Source organism: Carassius carassius, chromosome 16, assembly GCF_963082965.1.
Source record: "Carassius carassius chromosome 16, fCarCar2.1, whole genome shotgun sequence".
NCBI lineage: Eukaryota > Metazoa > Chordata > Actinopteri > Cypriniformes > Cyprinidae > Carassius > Carassius carassius.
In genome coordinates this window covers 17433334-17449954 of record NC_081770.1, presented here as the reverse complement: position 1 = coordinate 17449954, position 16621 = coordinate 17433334, and the positions used below count along the sequence as shown (strand labels likewise).

Here is a 16621-nt window from a genome sequence, read left to right as displayed (position 1 = left end):
TATTATAGTCTAAATTTCATGTTACATATGATTATTTTCATAGTGTAGGGCATAAAATGAGAGAAGCCTAAATGAGACAATTTTAGTATCATTTAATTGTCTTTCATTCATGATGTTGCTTTTATAAAAAGAGTTTTAAGTGCTGTTTAACTTTGGATTTAAGTGCAGTTATTTGTGAGTCTTGCATTTGCACCCTTCCACCCTGCTTTGGTCCAGCATAACAGTGTCTTCTTTAATTCATGGAAACCTTGTTATATTAATGTCCATATCTGTCAAACACCTGCTAGAAAACAATCTCGCTCAGACCTGATGACAAAGAAAAAGGGTTCAGGGTGAGAAAAGCAGGGCGTATTTCCAAAAAAGCAATGCTCTTAGTCTTTAGCTTATAAAAACATGCTTTCTGAACTCAGATCCAAACTTAGGGCTTTAAAAGCCACCACAAAAACTGACCTCATGTCATTTTATAGGTTATAATCATTATTTTTTTCCCCAGTTGATGCTTTTGCTTTGACAATCTCTGCAATGCTTGTGCTTCACTGTACCCGAGGAACTAAATGGGCTTCATAAATTTCATCATCAGGGTTTATAAAAGGTTTTGTCACTGTTGGAAAAGAAAGTAAAAGTGTCTTTTCAGTTAAATGTAAAGCATCTCAATGCCAGCTGTGGTTTATTTATTTATTTCAACAACAAAAATCGCTTTGAAATAAATCTTTACAAATAGCATGAATGGTTAGACAGCTTCAAATGCGTTTACAAGTCATGTAATTACTGTATATGTTCAAAAACATTTTTTTGGATAAGGTGCAAATTAATGTCCTGTTACTTTTTTTTAAAAGCAGCAGGAGCCCAAATCTTATGTTTTTTGATGTGAGAATTATTGCATATATTAAACTCTTAATTTACATCAAAGTAACAGTGTGAAAACTTGTCAAAAATTCAAATATCCATAAAACTGCAACAACCAATAAACAATTTAATTTGAATAACGTATGTAAAAATAAATCAATCTCAATAAGTTTTTACATGCATTATGTTGTTAAAATATAATGAATAGTCAAAACTTTTGTTTGCAGGGTCGTTGGCTTGCCGTGCAGACGAGTTTGTTTGCAACAACACACTGTGTAAAATGCTGGTCTGGCTGTGTGATGGTGAGGATGACTGCGGAGACAACTCTGACGAAGATTCAAACATGTGTGGTACGTTTATAAATAGTGGTTCGTTCCCACTGAAGTCAGAATGAATATATATATATATATATGTTTATTGTTTCTGTTTATTGTTTCTTTATGTGGTTTGGTTGTTTTGGTTTGTTATTTGTGTGTGTGTGTGTGTGTGTGTGTGTGTGTGTGTGTGTGTGTATGTTGCACTTTGTTTTAGTTTTGATTTATTTATTTATTTTGTTTTGCTTTGGTTGTTTTACTTTGAGTGTGTATGTATATATTTGTATGTGTGTTTGTTTTGTTTCTATTTTTTATTGTCTTTTTGATCAGTTTGGTTTTGTTCAGATGTTTTGTTTAACATTTTATTTTCCGTATGTTTCGTTCATTTATGTATTGTTGTTGTTTCCAGCTTATTAATATTTGTTTTGCTTTGGTTATTTATTTATTTTAATTCCACTTCTCTTTCCACTGACATCACATAAAAATCAGTCATTAATTCATTACAAATAATAATAATAATTATAATAATATGTTTTCTCTTAAATATTTAATTTATTTTAAAAAGCATCTATCCAAAAATAATTAGCTCATTATTTATTTATTTTTTATTTTTTTTTAAAGCAAAGATGATTTACCACAGGTACTTGGCTTCCTCTTGAATTGTAAAATAATTTATAAATGTGTTGATTTCTAAAAAAGTTATGATGTCATATTTAAATTAAATTGTGACATTTGTTTTTAATATGTTGACCATGACTGGTTTAGCGGCAGAGTGTTTAGTATCAGTGTCTGGTTTTGGTTTGAAATGTCACATTTATAAGGTCATGTGAGAACAACCTCACAAAAAAAAAAAAAAAAAAAAAAAAGAGAGCAGAAAATCAATACAGGACACTTTGACCATCCTGAACACACATTAAACCTGACACTGTACACCTGCTGTAGTAAACAGTGATTTTTCCCTGAAAAATAGTTTTTGCTGTAGGCCCTGGCAGTGAAATGTCAGAAAATGTTGCTCTTGGAGCACTTTACAAACACTTCACCAACATTTGAAACGTACAAACCATAGAAAAAAACTAAATGTCACTTTTTAGGATGAAAAACAAGTTTATGATTACTCTGCGTATGTTTTGCTCCTCAGGAAAGTTGCCATGTCCTCCAAACAGACCCTTTCGCTGCAGGAATGACAGAGTATGTCTACGGACCGAACAAATCTGCAATGGAGCGAATGACTGTGGCGACAATTCAGACGAAGACGACTGTGGTGAGTGGGGGACTCAAGTTCTTAAGGACATCAGTCAAATTGTTTTTTCTAAACCATCTCCGTTTCTGTCTTTTCTCTAGCGGATGTGGTCAAAAGGCCGACAGCGTGCGGGAAGACCGAATTCTCCTGTGCCAATCACCGCTGCATCCCGGCTGAGCTCCAGTGCGACTTCTTCGACGATTGTGAAGACGGCGGATCGGATGAGCGCGACTGCAAGGCATGTAAGTGTACTTCCATCTGTAAACCTTCTTCCTTCACATTGGGTTTCTCTATTTTGTGGAGTAAAACCTTTACACTGTCTCATTTTGTCCCCTGTGGGTCACAGATTCTGTCGATGGTGCGTGTCGAGGGCGGGCCGACTTGTGCGGAGATGACGCTTTCTGCAACCTCACAAAAACATCTTCAGTCTGCCAATGCAAAGATGGATTTCAGAGAAACCAGAAGACCAAGCAATGTGAAGGTAGAGGATTTATACCAAAAATAAAAAATAAAATAAAAACACCAAGATGACAATTTCCAGTCTTCAAATATTCAGAATTTTTGTCATCATTCATTAAGAATCAACATACATATGCATTCACAACTTTTGATATATTTTTTTTAATTAATAGTAGTAATAACAACAATAATACATTTATAGTAATCTTTATTATTATTATTATTATTAAAAGTTGTAACAATCGTTGATACATCAGTAAAAAAATACAGTGCATAATAAGACAATATTGCATAATAATAAGATTTTATTATTTATCTTTTAAATTATTAAATAATTTAGTAACTGTTATGCAATAACAATTGTATATTATGATTACTTGATTGTTGTATTAATATCTAAATAATATTGCATATTAATAAAAAAATAAAATAAAATGTAATTCACATATTTTATATCTTTAATGATGATGTACTGTAGATATATTTTAGATTTATAATTGTTTTTATTTGTGTGTATACACACACACACAAATAAAATAAAATGTATATTAATATCTATATTTATAAAAACAGTAAAACTTTATTTATAGAAATACCAATTATGATGTATTTTGATATGTCACATCACTTTGTATAGTTTATTTGTTTTTTTTTTTGTTTTTTTTTTTTTACATAATTTTAGGCAGGGTTAAAAAGAAACAACAACAACAACAAAAAACAGATGTTCGACAACAATGCTTAGGTTATATCAAACATTTAGTATTAATGGCGCACAATTTGAATATTAATGTAGTTACATTTTAGTCCTTTCTAAATGGTACTATGCTGTATCTGATTGTCTTGAGAGCTTTATTTTATTGTCTTGAGAATTGCTGTTATAGATTAAGCAGAACAAGGTACATAAACATTCAAGTTCAAGTTCAAGTTCTCTTTTAAGATTAATTCTGGGTAGCTCTGCGGCTCAAAGAAATGTTCACTTTGATTCTGCAGTTAACTGAAGTATGCAGAGCATTATACAATTTGAAAAGATTTATGATTAGTAAATTTTTTCTTTTTGTCAACAAGGTTCTCAGACATGATTAAAAGATTTATCAAGTGCAGGACATTTCCACTTGTGTTTTGAGCTGATTTGTGATACAATCAATAATTCTGTAAATGCCTTACATATATATGAAAAATGCACCAGAGCTATTTTTCTTTAAAATAAATGACATTCGGTTTGGTATTTTGTGATAAAACGCAACGACGGAATGCAAATACTTGCCCCTAGCGCATCCCAGTCTTTTGTACAAAGCCTACAATGCAAAAGTCTCTTTGTATTGGGTTCCAGCGCTGGCATTAATCTGTTGGAGGTATGTCAGCGGTCGCTTCAGGGTCATCTCACTGAGCATAAAAGGAAGTCCAGAAATCAGCAGGCGCTGAATGCAGATAGCTGAGATTCAGCCGAAATCCCAAACAGTGACATCCCTGTAGCACTGTTTTAAAATGTCACTGGAGAACGTGTGGGAGAGGCTGATGGATGGACGTGTTCCTCTCTTTTTCTCAGAGGTGAATGAGTGTCTGCGGTTCGGAAGCTGCTCGCAGTACTGCACCAACACCAAGGGCTCATACAAGTGCACTTGTGACCAAAACTTCAAGGAGATCGATGGGGAATGCATCACAAAGGGTAAAAGTAGTTGTTTAATACCAATAACATCAAAAGGAGTCAGTATTATTATAATTATTCTATCACATTTTTATACAAATATACAGTTTAAGGCTGAGTTTAGTTGCTTTGATTCAAAACACTTCAGGTTTCAAGCTAACATTTGATTTGTTTGGAAGTTCTTGAGCTGTTGTTTTAATAATTAAGGAAATATATTTAGTTTTTGCTTTACATCAAAGTTGTTTTTGGTCTGTTTTATTTATTTTTGGGGTTGGTACACAGTAAATTTTCCAGTGTTAAATCAACTCTATAAGAGTTGAATTTAACACTCGAACCGAGTGTATTTGGTCCCACTCAGAATTGGTGATAAATTGACTCTCCTCATAGTCTTACATTTTCAGAGTTAAATTAACTCTATTTTGAGTAAAAAATGAACACTGCTCAACACTGAATAGTGTTACCAGAGTTTAACACTAGGGGAAATTAACTCTGTTCAGTGTTAATTTCAAAAGTCTTACAGGTTGGGAGCAAAGTGAGAGTAAATGATGACAGAATTTTTCATTTTTGGGTAAATTAACCCCATTAAACAGTTTATCAAAGGCATCAAGAGAAGAGACTGACTTGCATGGAATGGCATGTTGATCAAAATTGAAGTACTGTTGAAATTAATAACTCTTCCCAGGGCTGAGCACTTCCAGCGATGTCTTGAAGATGCTCCATGCTTGTTCCACTCTGAAAAAAAAAAAAAAAACATGAAAATTGCAGAGGTCTATCATACTATTGATATGTTAATAATAATAAAAAAATAATAAATAAAAACAAACCTTCTAGAAGGTATCCCCCTACTTGAGACGTAGACACCTTTTCTGGTCTCTTCTGGCCTTGACAAGACACAAACAACAGCATGTTAAGATCATCAACACTGCTTAATGAATGCTATATGAAGTTAATCCTAAGTCAAAGTTAATGCAACTCCGTAGATACAAAACTGCTGTGAAAAGTGGCACAATGAGATTTCCCTTTTCATTTTGTACCTTCAAATTATATTCCTTGTTAGAAATGCCTCTCTGTATAGTTTTGTTTCTCCATAGCAGGTATCCGGTGGCACTCACCCCAACATAGTAATGCTTCTTAGAAAGACAAAAATACAGAAAAAGGAGAAGAAAAAGTGTTTTAAAATCCAAGAGAAAAATACACCACCTCTATTATGGGCATGTGATCAAAACATTGTTGACAATACACACACACACACATAAATATATATACACACACAGTTATCATATACAGTTTTTTATATGAAATATGACCTATTCTTTTCTTTAATGTCAACATTTCAAGATATTGACAGTTATTCTTTTCACTGAGAATAGATCAGACCATCTTAAACTTAAAAAAAAAAAAATATCTAAGCAAAGACATAAATATGGTATATAAACAATAAAAATAATACTACTGTACTGTACCTGTACTACGAATAATTTGACATTCTTGTAAACATGAACCTTATAAAGATAAAATTATTGTTGTGTTTTTAAGTAGGTTTATGCGTTTCAACAGTCCCCTAATTGCATAAGTAATAAAATCTTATTGCCCACCTTTAGCTCTATCATCTAGTCTTGTTCGTTTACTGGAAGACCTCGCTTCAATAATGAGTGTATGCTGAGTCACTGGAGTCAAAGAATGAAGACAGGGACTGATTAGAATGCACAGGAGAAGCTTGTTACTTAAAAAATGAGAAAGAACATAAATACGTTAATTCTGTGCTCAGGGCCGTATTAAGACAGTGTGGTACTATACCTCAACCCCCCCCCCCCCCCAACATAATTAAGATGATTTCTCAAATGTAATTCATTAACTTGTCCAAGTACCGTATTTTTCGTATATTTCGCACCTAAGTACAAGTCGCATCAGTCCAAAAATACGTCATCACAAGGAAAAAACCATAAGTCGCACTGGACTATAAGTCGCATTTATTTAAAACCAAGAACCAAGAGAAAACATTACCGTCTACAGCCGCGAGAGGGCTACATGTTTTCAATGTAGACTACAGGAGCACTGAGCACCATAGAGCGCCCTTTTGCGGCTGTAGACGGTAATGTTTCAACTTTAAATTCAATGGTAAACAGGGAGAGTGCAGTCAATTGCTTCTGTGTCATTGTCTTCCTGAGCTCATTCTTCACTCGTTTTGAAAAAAACTTTCGATCCCTGGAACATTTTCAATTGCAGCTAAACATCTAGCGTCCTTGTCTTTCTTTAACTTTCTTTTTGGAAAACCACTCAATTGATGTCTGTCCATTTTGATTCATTTTCTGTAGCCATTAAAAAAAAAATTACACGTTTGCGCGTACTTGTTGTGGACCAACTCAACTCTGACAGATTGGGGATGGAAGGGGGGGACTGATAGTGGTCATGTAATCTTTATTTATTTATAATTTATTATTATTATTGTTGTTGTTAAGTTAGTGTTCATAAACGAGTTATGTATGGTCTTTCAAGAATTTCAAGTTAATAATAAAACAATTTACGAAAAATATTTTAAAACTTGTGTCATGTGGTGCCCCCCTAGTTGTCGTGAATGGTTGGTGCCCCTGGGCACTGGCCCAAGTGCCCTTATGGATAATCCGGCTCTGTCTGTGCTATGACATGCCAACTGTCACTCCTAATAATCAGCCATTTTAAAATGCATTAACGTTACTTGAACCGGCACTTACAAATACCACTCTGATCAGGCCAACTAACTGTGTATGTCTAACAACAATAAAATAAAATAGTTGTTTGTGGTACCGTAAGGTTAAAAATTAACGAAAACAAAGACGCGGCTGTTTTTAAATGAGTTGTTCCACCTTCCCCATAGGCTTCTTCGTCACGCAGCGTTGAGCCAAATTAACGCTAATCCCACAGCGCCATCTACGTGGCTTCAATAAAGATGCAATGGCAGCGTTCGACTAATTCATCTAATTAATTCGACTAATTAATGCCGTTGGACACATTTAGCCTTTCATAAACTAAACAGTAGCAAAAATATAGTTTATAATAGCCAAGGGCTTACATAACATCATATAATTTCTAGAAAAATGTTTCAGTTTATGCCCCATTGTGACGTAACACAATTAAGTTTAACATTTAAAAACACAAATTAAGTGGATATACCAAAACTAAACACATCTGAAAATCAAATTAAGTAAGATTACTACATCATTTAAACTTTATGATTACCACATTGAGATGAAAAAGCACATTTCTCCAACAATCTGACTTGCCTATTCGATATTTCAGAGTTTAAACCAATCAAATTACAAAAAGTAAAAAAAAATAATTTATGCATTAATAGTAGCACAATTATTAACATCAAATAGTAAACCTATGTTTTAATAAATTAATTAAAAGAGCTTACCTTTTCGCGCAAGGCAAAAGAAAATGGCGACGAGATAACTTTTGCTCTGGTCTTCGGGGATGCTTGAGGGGCGGAGCTTAACGGAGTAAAGTTAACAATGCAGAATTCAACTCTGATCATTTTCACCAACACTAGGGGGCATTTTTCACTCTTTGTTGTTAAGTTAACTCCTTAAGAGTAAATGGAGAGTAACACTGCTTATTTAACACCGTTGATTTTACTGTGTATTGGTCTTATTTTTATATATATATATATATATATATATATATATATATATATATATATATATATATATATATATATATATATAATCTTTTGTTTCACTTTTTGGTTAATTAATTAATTAATTAACTTTTTTGTTGTGTTTACTTTATTTTTGTTTGTGGTGTTTGTTTTTTCTCTTTTCTTTTTTTTTATATTTTGTTTTGTTTTTTTTGTTTGATTTATTCATTTATTTATTTTTTATTTTATTTTTAGTTTTTTTGTCTTGGTTTTGTTTTATTTTTTGTTTTATCTTTTGTTTTGTTGTTTTGTTTTACCTTTTGCTACATTTTTTTTTATTTGTGGTGTTTTGGTTTGGTCTTTTTTAAGGTTTTATTTCATCTTATCTTTTTTAAGTACTTTTTTCTTGTTTTTATGTTTTTATGTGGTGGTTTATTTTGTTCATTGCTATGTTTTGATTTATGTATTTGTTTGTTTGCCTTGTTTTTTTCATGTTCTTCTTTTATATGATTTGTTTACTGAGTTTGTTTTACACGTATATCTCTGTGCTTAGGACCAGAAGATCAGGTCCTCTATGTAGCCAATGACACCGAAATCCGCAGTTTTGTGTATCCGTACAACCAAACTCACGGACACACTCAACTGGCCCGAATGTCAGACAGCGCTCGTATCATCGGCATGGATGCGTTATTTCACCACCACAAGTTTGTGTGGGCCACTCAGTTTAACCCCGGGGGGATCTTTTACAAAGACCTCCAGGACAGGAACCCAATCACATCAAACAGTGGAGTCATAGTAAGTCAATAACAACATACTGATTTCAACAGCTCTGTTACATTGTACTTCTAACTTTTTAACACTTCTTTCAGATTATTTTTGAAATGTTCCTCAGGAAACCACAGAAACAGCATGGTAACATCTTACCAAAGCTCTTTTGAAACTTCACTACGCTCTATATTTGCAGTGTCCAGACTTCCGGAGGCCCCGGGACATCTCGGCCGATTGGGTGACAGGGAACCTGTACTGGACGGATCACTCCCGAATGCACTGGTTCAGCTACTATACGGCACATTGGCGCCGACTTCGCTACTCCATTAACGTGGGACAGCTGGGAGGTCCCAACTGCACCCGACTCGTCACAGACATTGATGGGGAACCTTTCGCTATTACCGTTAACCCTGTACGCGGGTAAGTGTCCGTTGTTTTTTACTCCTGGCTGTTGTATCAGGCAACATGTTTATGATATTCTCCATCGTTCTTTAGGATGGTCTACTGGACTGTGATTGGGGACCACTCTCACATTGAGGAGGCCGCCATGGATGGGTCCTTGCGTCGCATTTTGCTGGAGAGGAACTTGCGTAGACCGACGGGTGAGGTTCTTGCACGCCAGTCATCCTTTTAAAAATATTTTGTAGTGTAAAATATGTGACTCAAAAAAAAACATGTCAAATGTTATGCTAAATCAAAACGTGGAGCACCAAAAACATCTCAGTAAGAAGGTAATTTCAGTTTTCTAAAAGTGAAGTAAATTATAAAATATAAAGTTTGAGAGAAACAATATTCCCAGGTGAAATTCTTGCTACTCTTAATGGAAAGGCCTAATGTTGTTACAGTTTTGTGGTAATAGAAACATTTTTTGAATGTAATAAATTCATGAAAGGCAAAGGTTTTCACTAATGTGACCAAAAATATTTCATTAATAGAACAATTTAATAAATAAATTAAAAAAACAGTATTTATTATAATTCTATTAATATTTAATATTTAAATATATATAATAATTATTTTTGCTTTTTTTGTGGCATTTTAGTTTTCTAATTGTATATGTTTTTTTTCACTTTTTTTAAATTTTCTTAGATTTTTTTTTATTAAATTTTTTTATTTATTTATTTTCTTTGTTTTTGTTTTCGGTTTTGTCAGCTTTAATTTTGGTTAATTTTGGTCTTTTGTGCTTCGGTTTGTTTTTTTGTTTGGTTTATTTATTTGCTTTTGTTTTGTTTTATCTTTTGTTTAGTTTCCCTTTTTGCTTTGTATTTTATTTTTGGTGTTTTGGTTTTGTCTTTCTCTGTTTTTGTTTTTCATCTTTTCTTTTACTTTTTTAAATGTACTTTTTGCTTAGTTTTTTATTTATTTAATATAATCATATTGTCTTTTAATTTAATTTTATTAATTGTAATTTATATATAATGGTGTATAATTGACATTTTATTATTTTATATTTGCTTCAATTATATTGCTATAATTATATACTTGAAATAATAATATATAATAGTATTAACAATTAATTTTTATTTTTGTTAATTTTTTTTATATAAATCATATAATATATAAATTATTTTATTGTAAAACATGAATTTTATATTTCAAATAATAATTTATAATTATGTATAATTAAAATAATATAATTATATATGTAATGTAATTTTCTATATCTTTTCAGGACTTGCAATTGACTATTACAACCAGCGGCTGTACTGGTCAGACTCTGAGCTGTCTCAGATCGGAAGCGTGCGCTTTGATGGCTCTGATTCGCAGGTGGCTGCTAGCAGCCGAGATGGTAAGTTTGCATTTGTTGGATATTGTACAATATTCAAAATCAGCCTCCAGTTATTTATAAAAAATAAAAAAAAACTCAACTCAGCCCTTGATTCAAATATTTAAAGGTGTGTATAGTTTATATAAACTCAACCGTTTTTTCATTTCGATTCCCCTGACAGACTGTGATTGTAAAAATACGATTTTAGGGAAAGCATCAACGTTGAGGGTGAATTTAAATCCAAAACTCTTGCAAAGCCTAATTAACTGTCTGCTGTCGACATAGACAGCTACTTTCTAAGCCAACTTAAAAGGATGTTTCACTTTTTTTTTTTAAATAATATTAGTGTTAAATATAAGCAGACATCAAAATCATTCAACCTTCATGACATTCTATTCCATTTTATATAAACAAATTAGTTAATAATTATTTTAGGTGCTTCAATTAAAGGAGTGGTTGATTGCGATTTCATTTTTTTTTTTTTTACAATAGTTCGTTTGTAATGTTGCTGTTTCAGCATAAACAATATCTGCAAAGTTGCAGCACTGAAAAGTTCAATGCAAACGGAGATACCGTCTTTTAAAATTTAAAATACATGGACGCACTTACGGTTGCTGTGCTGTATTAAAGCTTTAATCAGAATAAAACTGTATATTGTAAAACTGTATATAAAAGCTAACAGGAGCACTAGCTTTTACAAACAACGGCGTATCTAAAAACAAACAAACATACCATTAAGATCCATGCTTGCACAGGTTCTGCGCGAACCTCTTCATTAATATTCTCTGCGTCACAATCGGGCTCAAATTGATAAACAATATAGAGGACGTCATTGTTTACAATACAACTGGATCACATTCTGAGCTTCAGGGGCGTGATGTTCAGAGGCAGTTTAGCGAATCACAACAACCAGTTGACCAATCTCAACCCATCGTGTATTTCTGAGGGAGGGGCTTCATAATAACAGGAAATAAATTGAGGCGTTTGTCAGAGGAGGGACAGATCAGTATAGAATAAAGGTAAATTATGTGAAAAATAATGTGTGTTTTTTTAAAACGACGCATGAACACGTTAGACTAATCTAACACCTTTCGTTTTGTTAATTAAGTTGCTACTTGAAAATAGATGTTCCATGAACTTTTTTTGTTTAGTTTTATTTTTGTTTGTTTTTGTTACAGTTTGATGTTTTGTTATTTAGTTTTGTTTAATTTTGTGCATTTGTGCAGTTGGTTTATTGTTTGGTTTGTTGTTTTGTTTTAATTTGTTTTGCGTTTCTTTTTGTTTTGATTGCTTGTTTTGCTGTTAGTCATTTCTCTCTACTCATCTGCCATCTTCGATGACATTTTTCTACTAAATTTACCGCAATGCATTCTGAAATTGCTTCCTTTGCTAAGTAAAAAAATGTGGTGCAAAATCTGATATCTTAGTAATAATATAATTCAGCTGTCGGCTATTTGGAATGTATGAACCATGTTTATGATTATTTAAAATGCTGTCTATATATGCCACTCAACAGGTTTTGGAACAGATATATATATTTTTTATATTTCTCCTCTCGGTCCTGGGCCTCGAACTTGAATATTTTTGTTTTATCCTACACTTAAGAGGGATTGTGTTTTTCTACTCTGACATTTTTAAATGGCATTGCTGTTTTGTTTTGCATTATTGAATCTGGATGCATTCCTCACAGTCGTACATGAAATGTATTCAGTGTGAATGAACTTACTTGGTTTTGTTCCAGGAATTTCTCAACCCTTCCGAATTGACCTGTTTGAGGATTACATCTATGGGGTCGGCATGAAGCACGACATCTTCAGGGTTCATAAATATGGGAAGTTGCCTGCCGAGAAGCTCAGTCTGGGTGTGCAGAGAGCATCCAGCATCTTGCTCTTCCATCGGTACAAACAACAGGAGGGTGAGTCTCAAAATGTGTCTCAATCAAAAAGGATGATTTAAAGGGGTAGTTCACTCACAAATGATACTTTGTCAACAATTACTCACACTCATGATGTTTCAAAACCTTATGACTTTGTTTTTCAAATCTAAGCTTCTATTTTCCATAAAAACAAAAAGTTATAATAAGCTGAAATGTAAAAAATACATGATTGGAAGGACATTAGAGTTATTATATGATGATAGAAGTTTCATTTTTTTAATCAAATTTTCCTTTAAAACCATTTTGGTTGTGTGTCGTTCCAGTTTGAGATTTCTTGGCAGTCGTCAGAGTTTAATTTCATGTTTGGATTGTTGAAATCTGATTGGACTTTTTGTCTGTGGCCAGCTTGTGCTTTTTTACAATCACATATTATTGTCAAATGTTTTTAATATACAATTACCGGCTCTAATCAGATGAATGAAATCAGAGGCGTCATGCCCATTCAAAGATTGCTGAGCCAAAAAGATTAACCCCTTACCAGTCACCCCCCTTTTCGGCATGGAGACAGAAATGACATACCCAAAATAAAAAGGTTTTTGCTCATGATTCTTTCTGACTAGATACATAATCAACATATGTTCACAAAGCTGACAGTTCAAAGTTGACGGTTCAGGAATCAGACTGACTCAGACTGTTATGATAATAGAAATAAATAAGCTCAAACATAAAAACAAAAAGAAAAATATTAAAAAATTGTTTTAAATGTATTAAAACATTGTTTATGTTGGATATGAGTTTAGAAACATAATGTAGCTAAAGCCACAAGTCTACTTCATTTGAAATTTCATAATCTAATCTGTAAAACTGTGAATTTTATGAAACAATTTCTAAGGCCATGTCATGTGTGTTTTTAGAGAAGGCTAATCAGATTGATTTATGGTCCCTGTCATCTCCTGTATGCTCTCGTGTAAACTCTCCTGTGTGCTTTCTCTATATGTTTGGCTCTGAATACTGACCCATTCATGATTCTGTTGTTCTCACGAAACGAGTCTTTTACACCACCTTCAGGTATGAGACATTATCCGCATTATTTCAAGGTTTACCAAGCCACATCGCTTCAATCCCATCTACACTTTTACCCGCTATTATTAAAAGCCTTACTATAAAAATACAACAGAGCATTTTCTTACGACCTAACGTGAATTATTATGAAAGAAATGCATTATTAAGTAGAACTGCACCTGCTATGTAGATGCATTAGAGCTAATGTTAGCATCAAGTTACATAAGACTATTTATGAAATTATTCGAGTGTTTGTAATAACTTCCTTTTACGATCACGGGTGGAATTTGGTCATTTACTGTTGTAAAAATATGCTATTTATAGCCTACATCGCTGCACAAGTTAGCATTTCAGATGTACATTTTCGATATTGTTATACAGATGCCCCAAATCTCAAGAAAATCAAATACCAACCATTTTCTATCGTAATGGTGTGTTTATTGTTTGGATATTTCGTGGGTACAGAGGTCTCTCTGTGATGTTGTGGTCAGATATCAAAACGGAAGTGTACAGGAAGCTTGTGACATGACGTTGTCCTGTTATGACACTATAAAGATTGACAAGGCAAAGGACCCATCAGAGTTTGTCTGAGTCACAGTGCGAGCACGGAGCACTGCACACACACACACAGCTCTGGGAGAGGCTATCTATCATCAGATCTGGTAAATCAGTGGAAAATGAATAGAAATGATGATTCTATCAGAAGAAATATGAAGTAAACATGATTTAATATATCCAGATATCTCCATGTACATGTATCTTTGGACCATAAATCCTTATTGATGCTGTTCAGTAAATCTATGTGAACACAAATAAACCACTGCTGACGTGACATATGAATGAGTGAATTTCTATAAACATTTTTACATAATAGAGATTTATTATTTTGCACTCCTGACATAAATTACTAAACTACTGTTACTGCAACAATGTTTTATGAAGTGGTCAAATATCGAAACTAGAGTCTACTGATTGCACAGTTTGTCCAGAGTGTGATTTTTAACGTGAAACGTAGAAAGTGAAACGACAACAGTCTGGGATCGCCGATGATCCTTGAATGCAAAGGGGTTTTAAATGCAGCTTCCAAAGGACAAAAAATAGACAAATTATATATATATATATATATATATATATATATATATATATATATGTGTGTGTTTTATTTGTTTATTTTTTTGATACAATCACACTGGTCCTAAATTCAGCTGCTAAATTCAAATCTGTATTTGCTGGAGACAGACGCGTTCGTACAGCGCTGCATAACAACCAATCAGACACGATTCTGTTGAGCTTAAGAATGCAATGGCCAATCAGAGGCGTTGCGATGAGTCATATCTGAAACGCAGTGTTTTGTTCACTTGCTGACTGAATTGTCTGCCGAATTCTCTGATCAGAAACAACAAAGTGCAGATGTGCGAACAAATGTAAGATGTTAATCTCACAATGTAAACTGCTTCAGTGATTTTAATGGGAGTTTTTGAGAGTGCCTGAACTTTGGCTGGACTGAATGAAAACATTCTTTGATAATCTAAATGTTCTTGGCTCTCTGTAAAATGAAAGTTTTATAATTAGTAACTTATTGTTAATTAGTATTGTTATGAAATTCACATTAAATACAAAGTCAGTTAAAAATATTTTATGGCATGACACCTATATCTGGTACTTAAGTAAAAAGTCAGGTTTTCATGTAGTTAATAGATTACATTATTGTATACTGCTTTGCCCATTACCATTTATTGATCAAATAACAATCTATAAAGGTGCAAAACGCATTTACTTACACATATTTGAGAATCAAGATATTTAATGATATAGTTAGCACGTTTGGAATTGTTTACTTTAAAATAAATAAAATATGAGTCTATATCAGTGCTATCGTGGCTGATGTGTCGCATTTCTAATATAACAATACAACTGCTGTAAAAATGTTAATTAAATAAAAAAAATATGTTAATCTGTTACATTTATATTTCATATTATTGATATTTATTAGTGTGGATGTGTGTGTATAATTTTTTTTTAAACAGGAAATGTTATGTGTAATATTATACATTTGATTTATATTTTATTCATAGTATGTCTGTTGCTAAAACAAAATATTTATATACGTGTAAAAAATATTTTTTCAGCAGCTCCATTCTATTTGCTCATAAAAAATGGAATTAGTTATAAACGTTCATTTCTTTTTAGCTGTTTCATCCATTCTGACAGCAGCTGTGGATTTATATTCTGGAGTCTTTTTAGTTTATTTCGCTGTTTTGCGACCAGTGTGACCCTGCTCCCATTTATCCTTTAGTCTCTTTATGTGTGTTTTCATTCCTCTTTCTTCCATTACGATTTTTCACTGTACTCTCTCCTCTTATCCTCCGCTGATCTCTCTCTCCGTTATAACGAAGGAGGGATGGAGGGATCTTTGCCTGTGTCTTTGTGCTGGTGTTATGGGAAGTGTCATCGCTCCCTGATGTGCTTTTACACTGCAAAGCTTTATTGAAGATGCTCTTCAAAACAACCTGTAAAAGCCAAAATAAAAAAGACAAACAAATAATATATCTCACATGCACATTACACCACCTACTAAAAGCTTTTAGAGAGATAGTTTGTTATATGCTAGGATAGTTTCATCTTTCTGGCGAACATTATGCTGGCGATATAAAAGACACAATGTTCTGCACTTTTGTAGCATAATGTTTCTCTGATCTCCACATGTAATGTGTTTTGTCCTGTAATTTAGACAATGTTTACTCTCTCTGGCCCTTAGAATTAAACAGCCTGTTTTGCTACTTTACCTTTAAAACCATATGCAAATGACCCCTTTTATAACTGTAATCTGTTTACATTTAATTACGTGTTCATGTATTTATTTATTTATATTGCTTGTTTATTTAAATTATATTCTGCTTTGTTTGCTTCTAATTTATTAATTTAATTCAACATTTTGTTACACTAAAGATTCACAGCTGTTTTTTTTTAACTGGTTTACTTTAACTGGTTTAATTTTTGTTTTGTTGTAACAGATTAACCAAATAT

The 16621-nt window shown here is 32.9% G+C and overlaps 1 protein-coding gene across 2 annotated transcripts in view; it reads left to right on the top strand.

Moving 5' to 3' along the window:
- Positions 1-16621, top strand: part of LOC132159763 (low-density lipoprotein receptor-related protein 1B-like) — a 283789-nt gene that overhangs the window by 248448 nt on the left and 18720 nt on the right. For both annotated transcript variants that reach the window (XM_059569364.1, XM_059569363.1), the window contains exons 72-81: positions 1074-1196; positions 2299-2421; positions 2502-2642; positions 2747-2881; positions 4406-4525; positions 8674-8915; positions 9085-9308; positions 9384-9490; positions 10561-10677; positions 12398-12571. In XM_059569364.1, the coding sequence (XP_059425347.1) occupies positions 1074-1196; positions 2299-2421; positions 2502-2642; positions 2747-2881; positions 4406-4525; positions 8674-8915; positions 9085-9308; positions 9384-9490; positions 10561-10677; positions 12398-12571 (1506 nt within the window). The remainder of the gene's footprint in view (positions 1-1073; positions 1197-2298; positions 2422-2501; positions 2643-2746; positions 2882-4405; positions 4526-8673; positions 8916-9084; positions 9309-9383; positions 9491-10560; positions 10678-12397; positions 12572-16621) is intronic.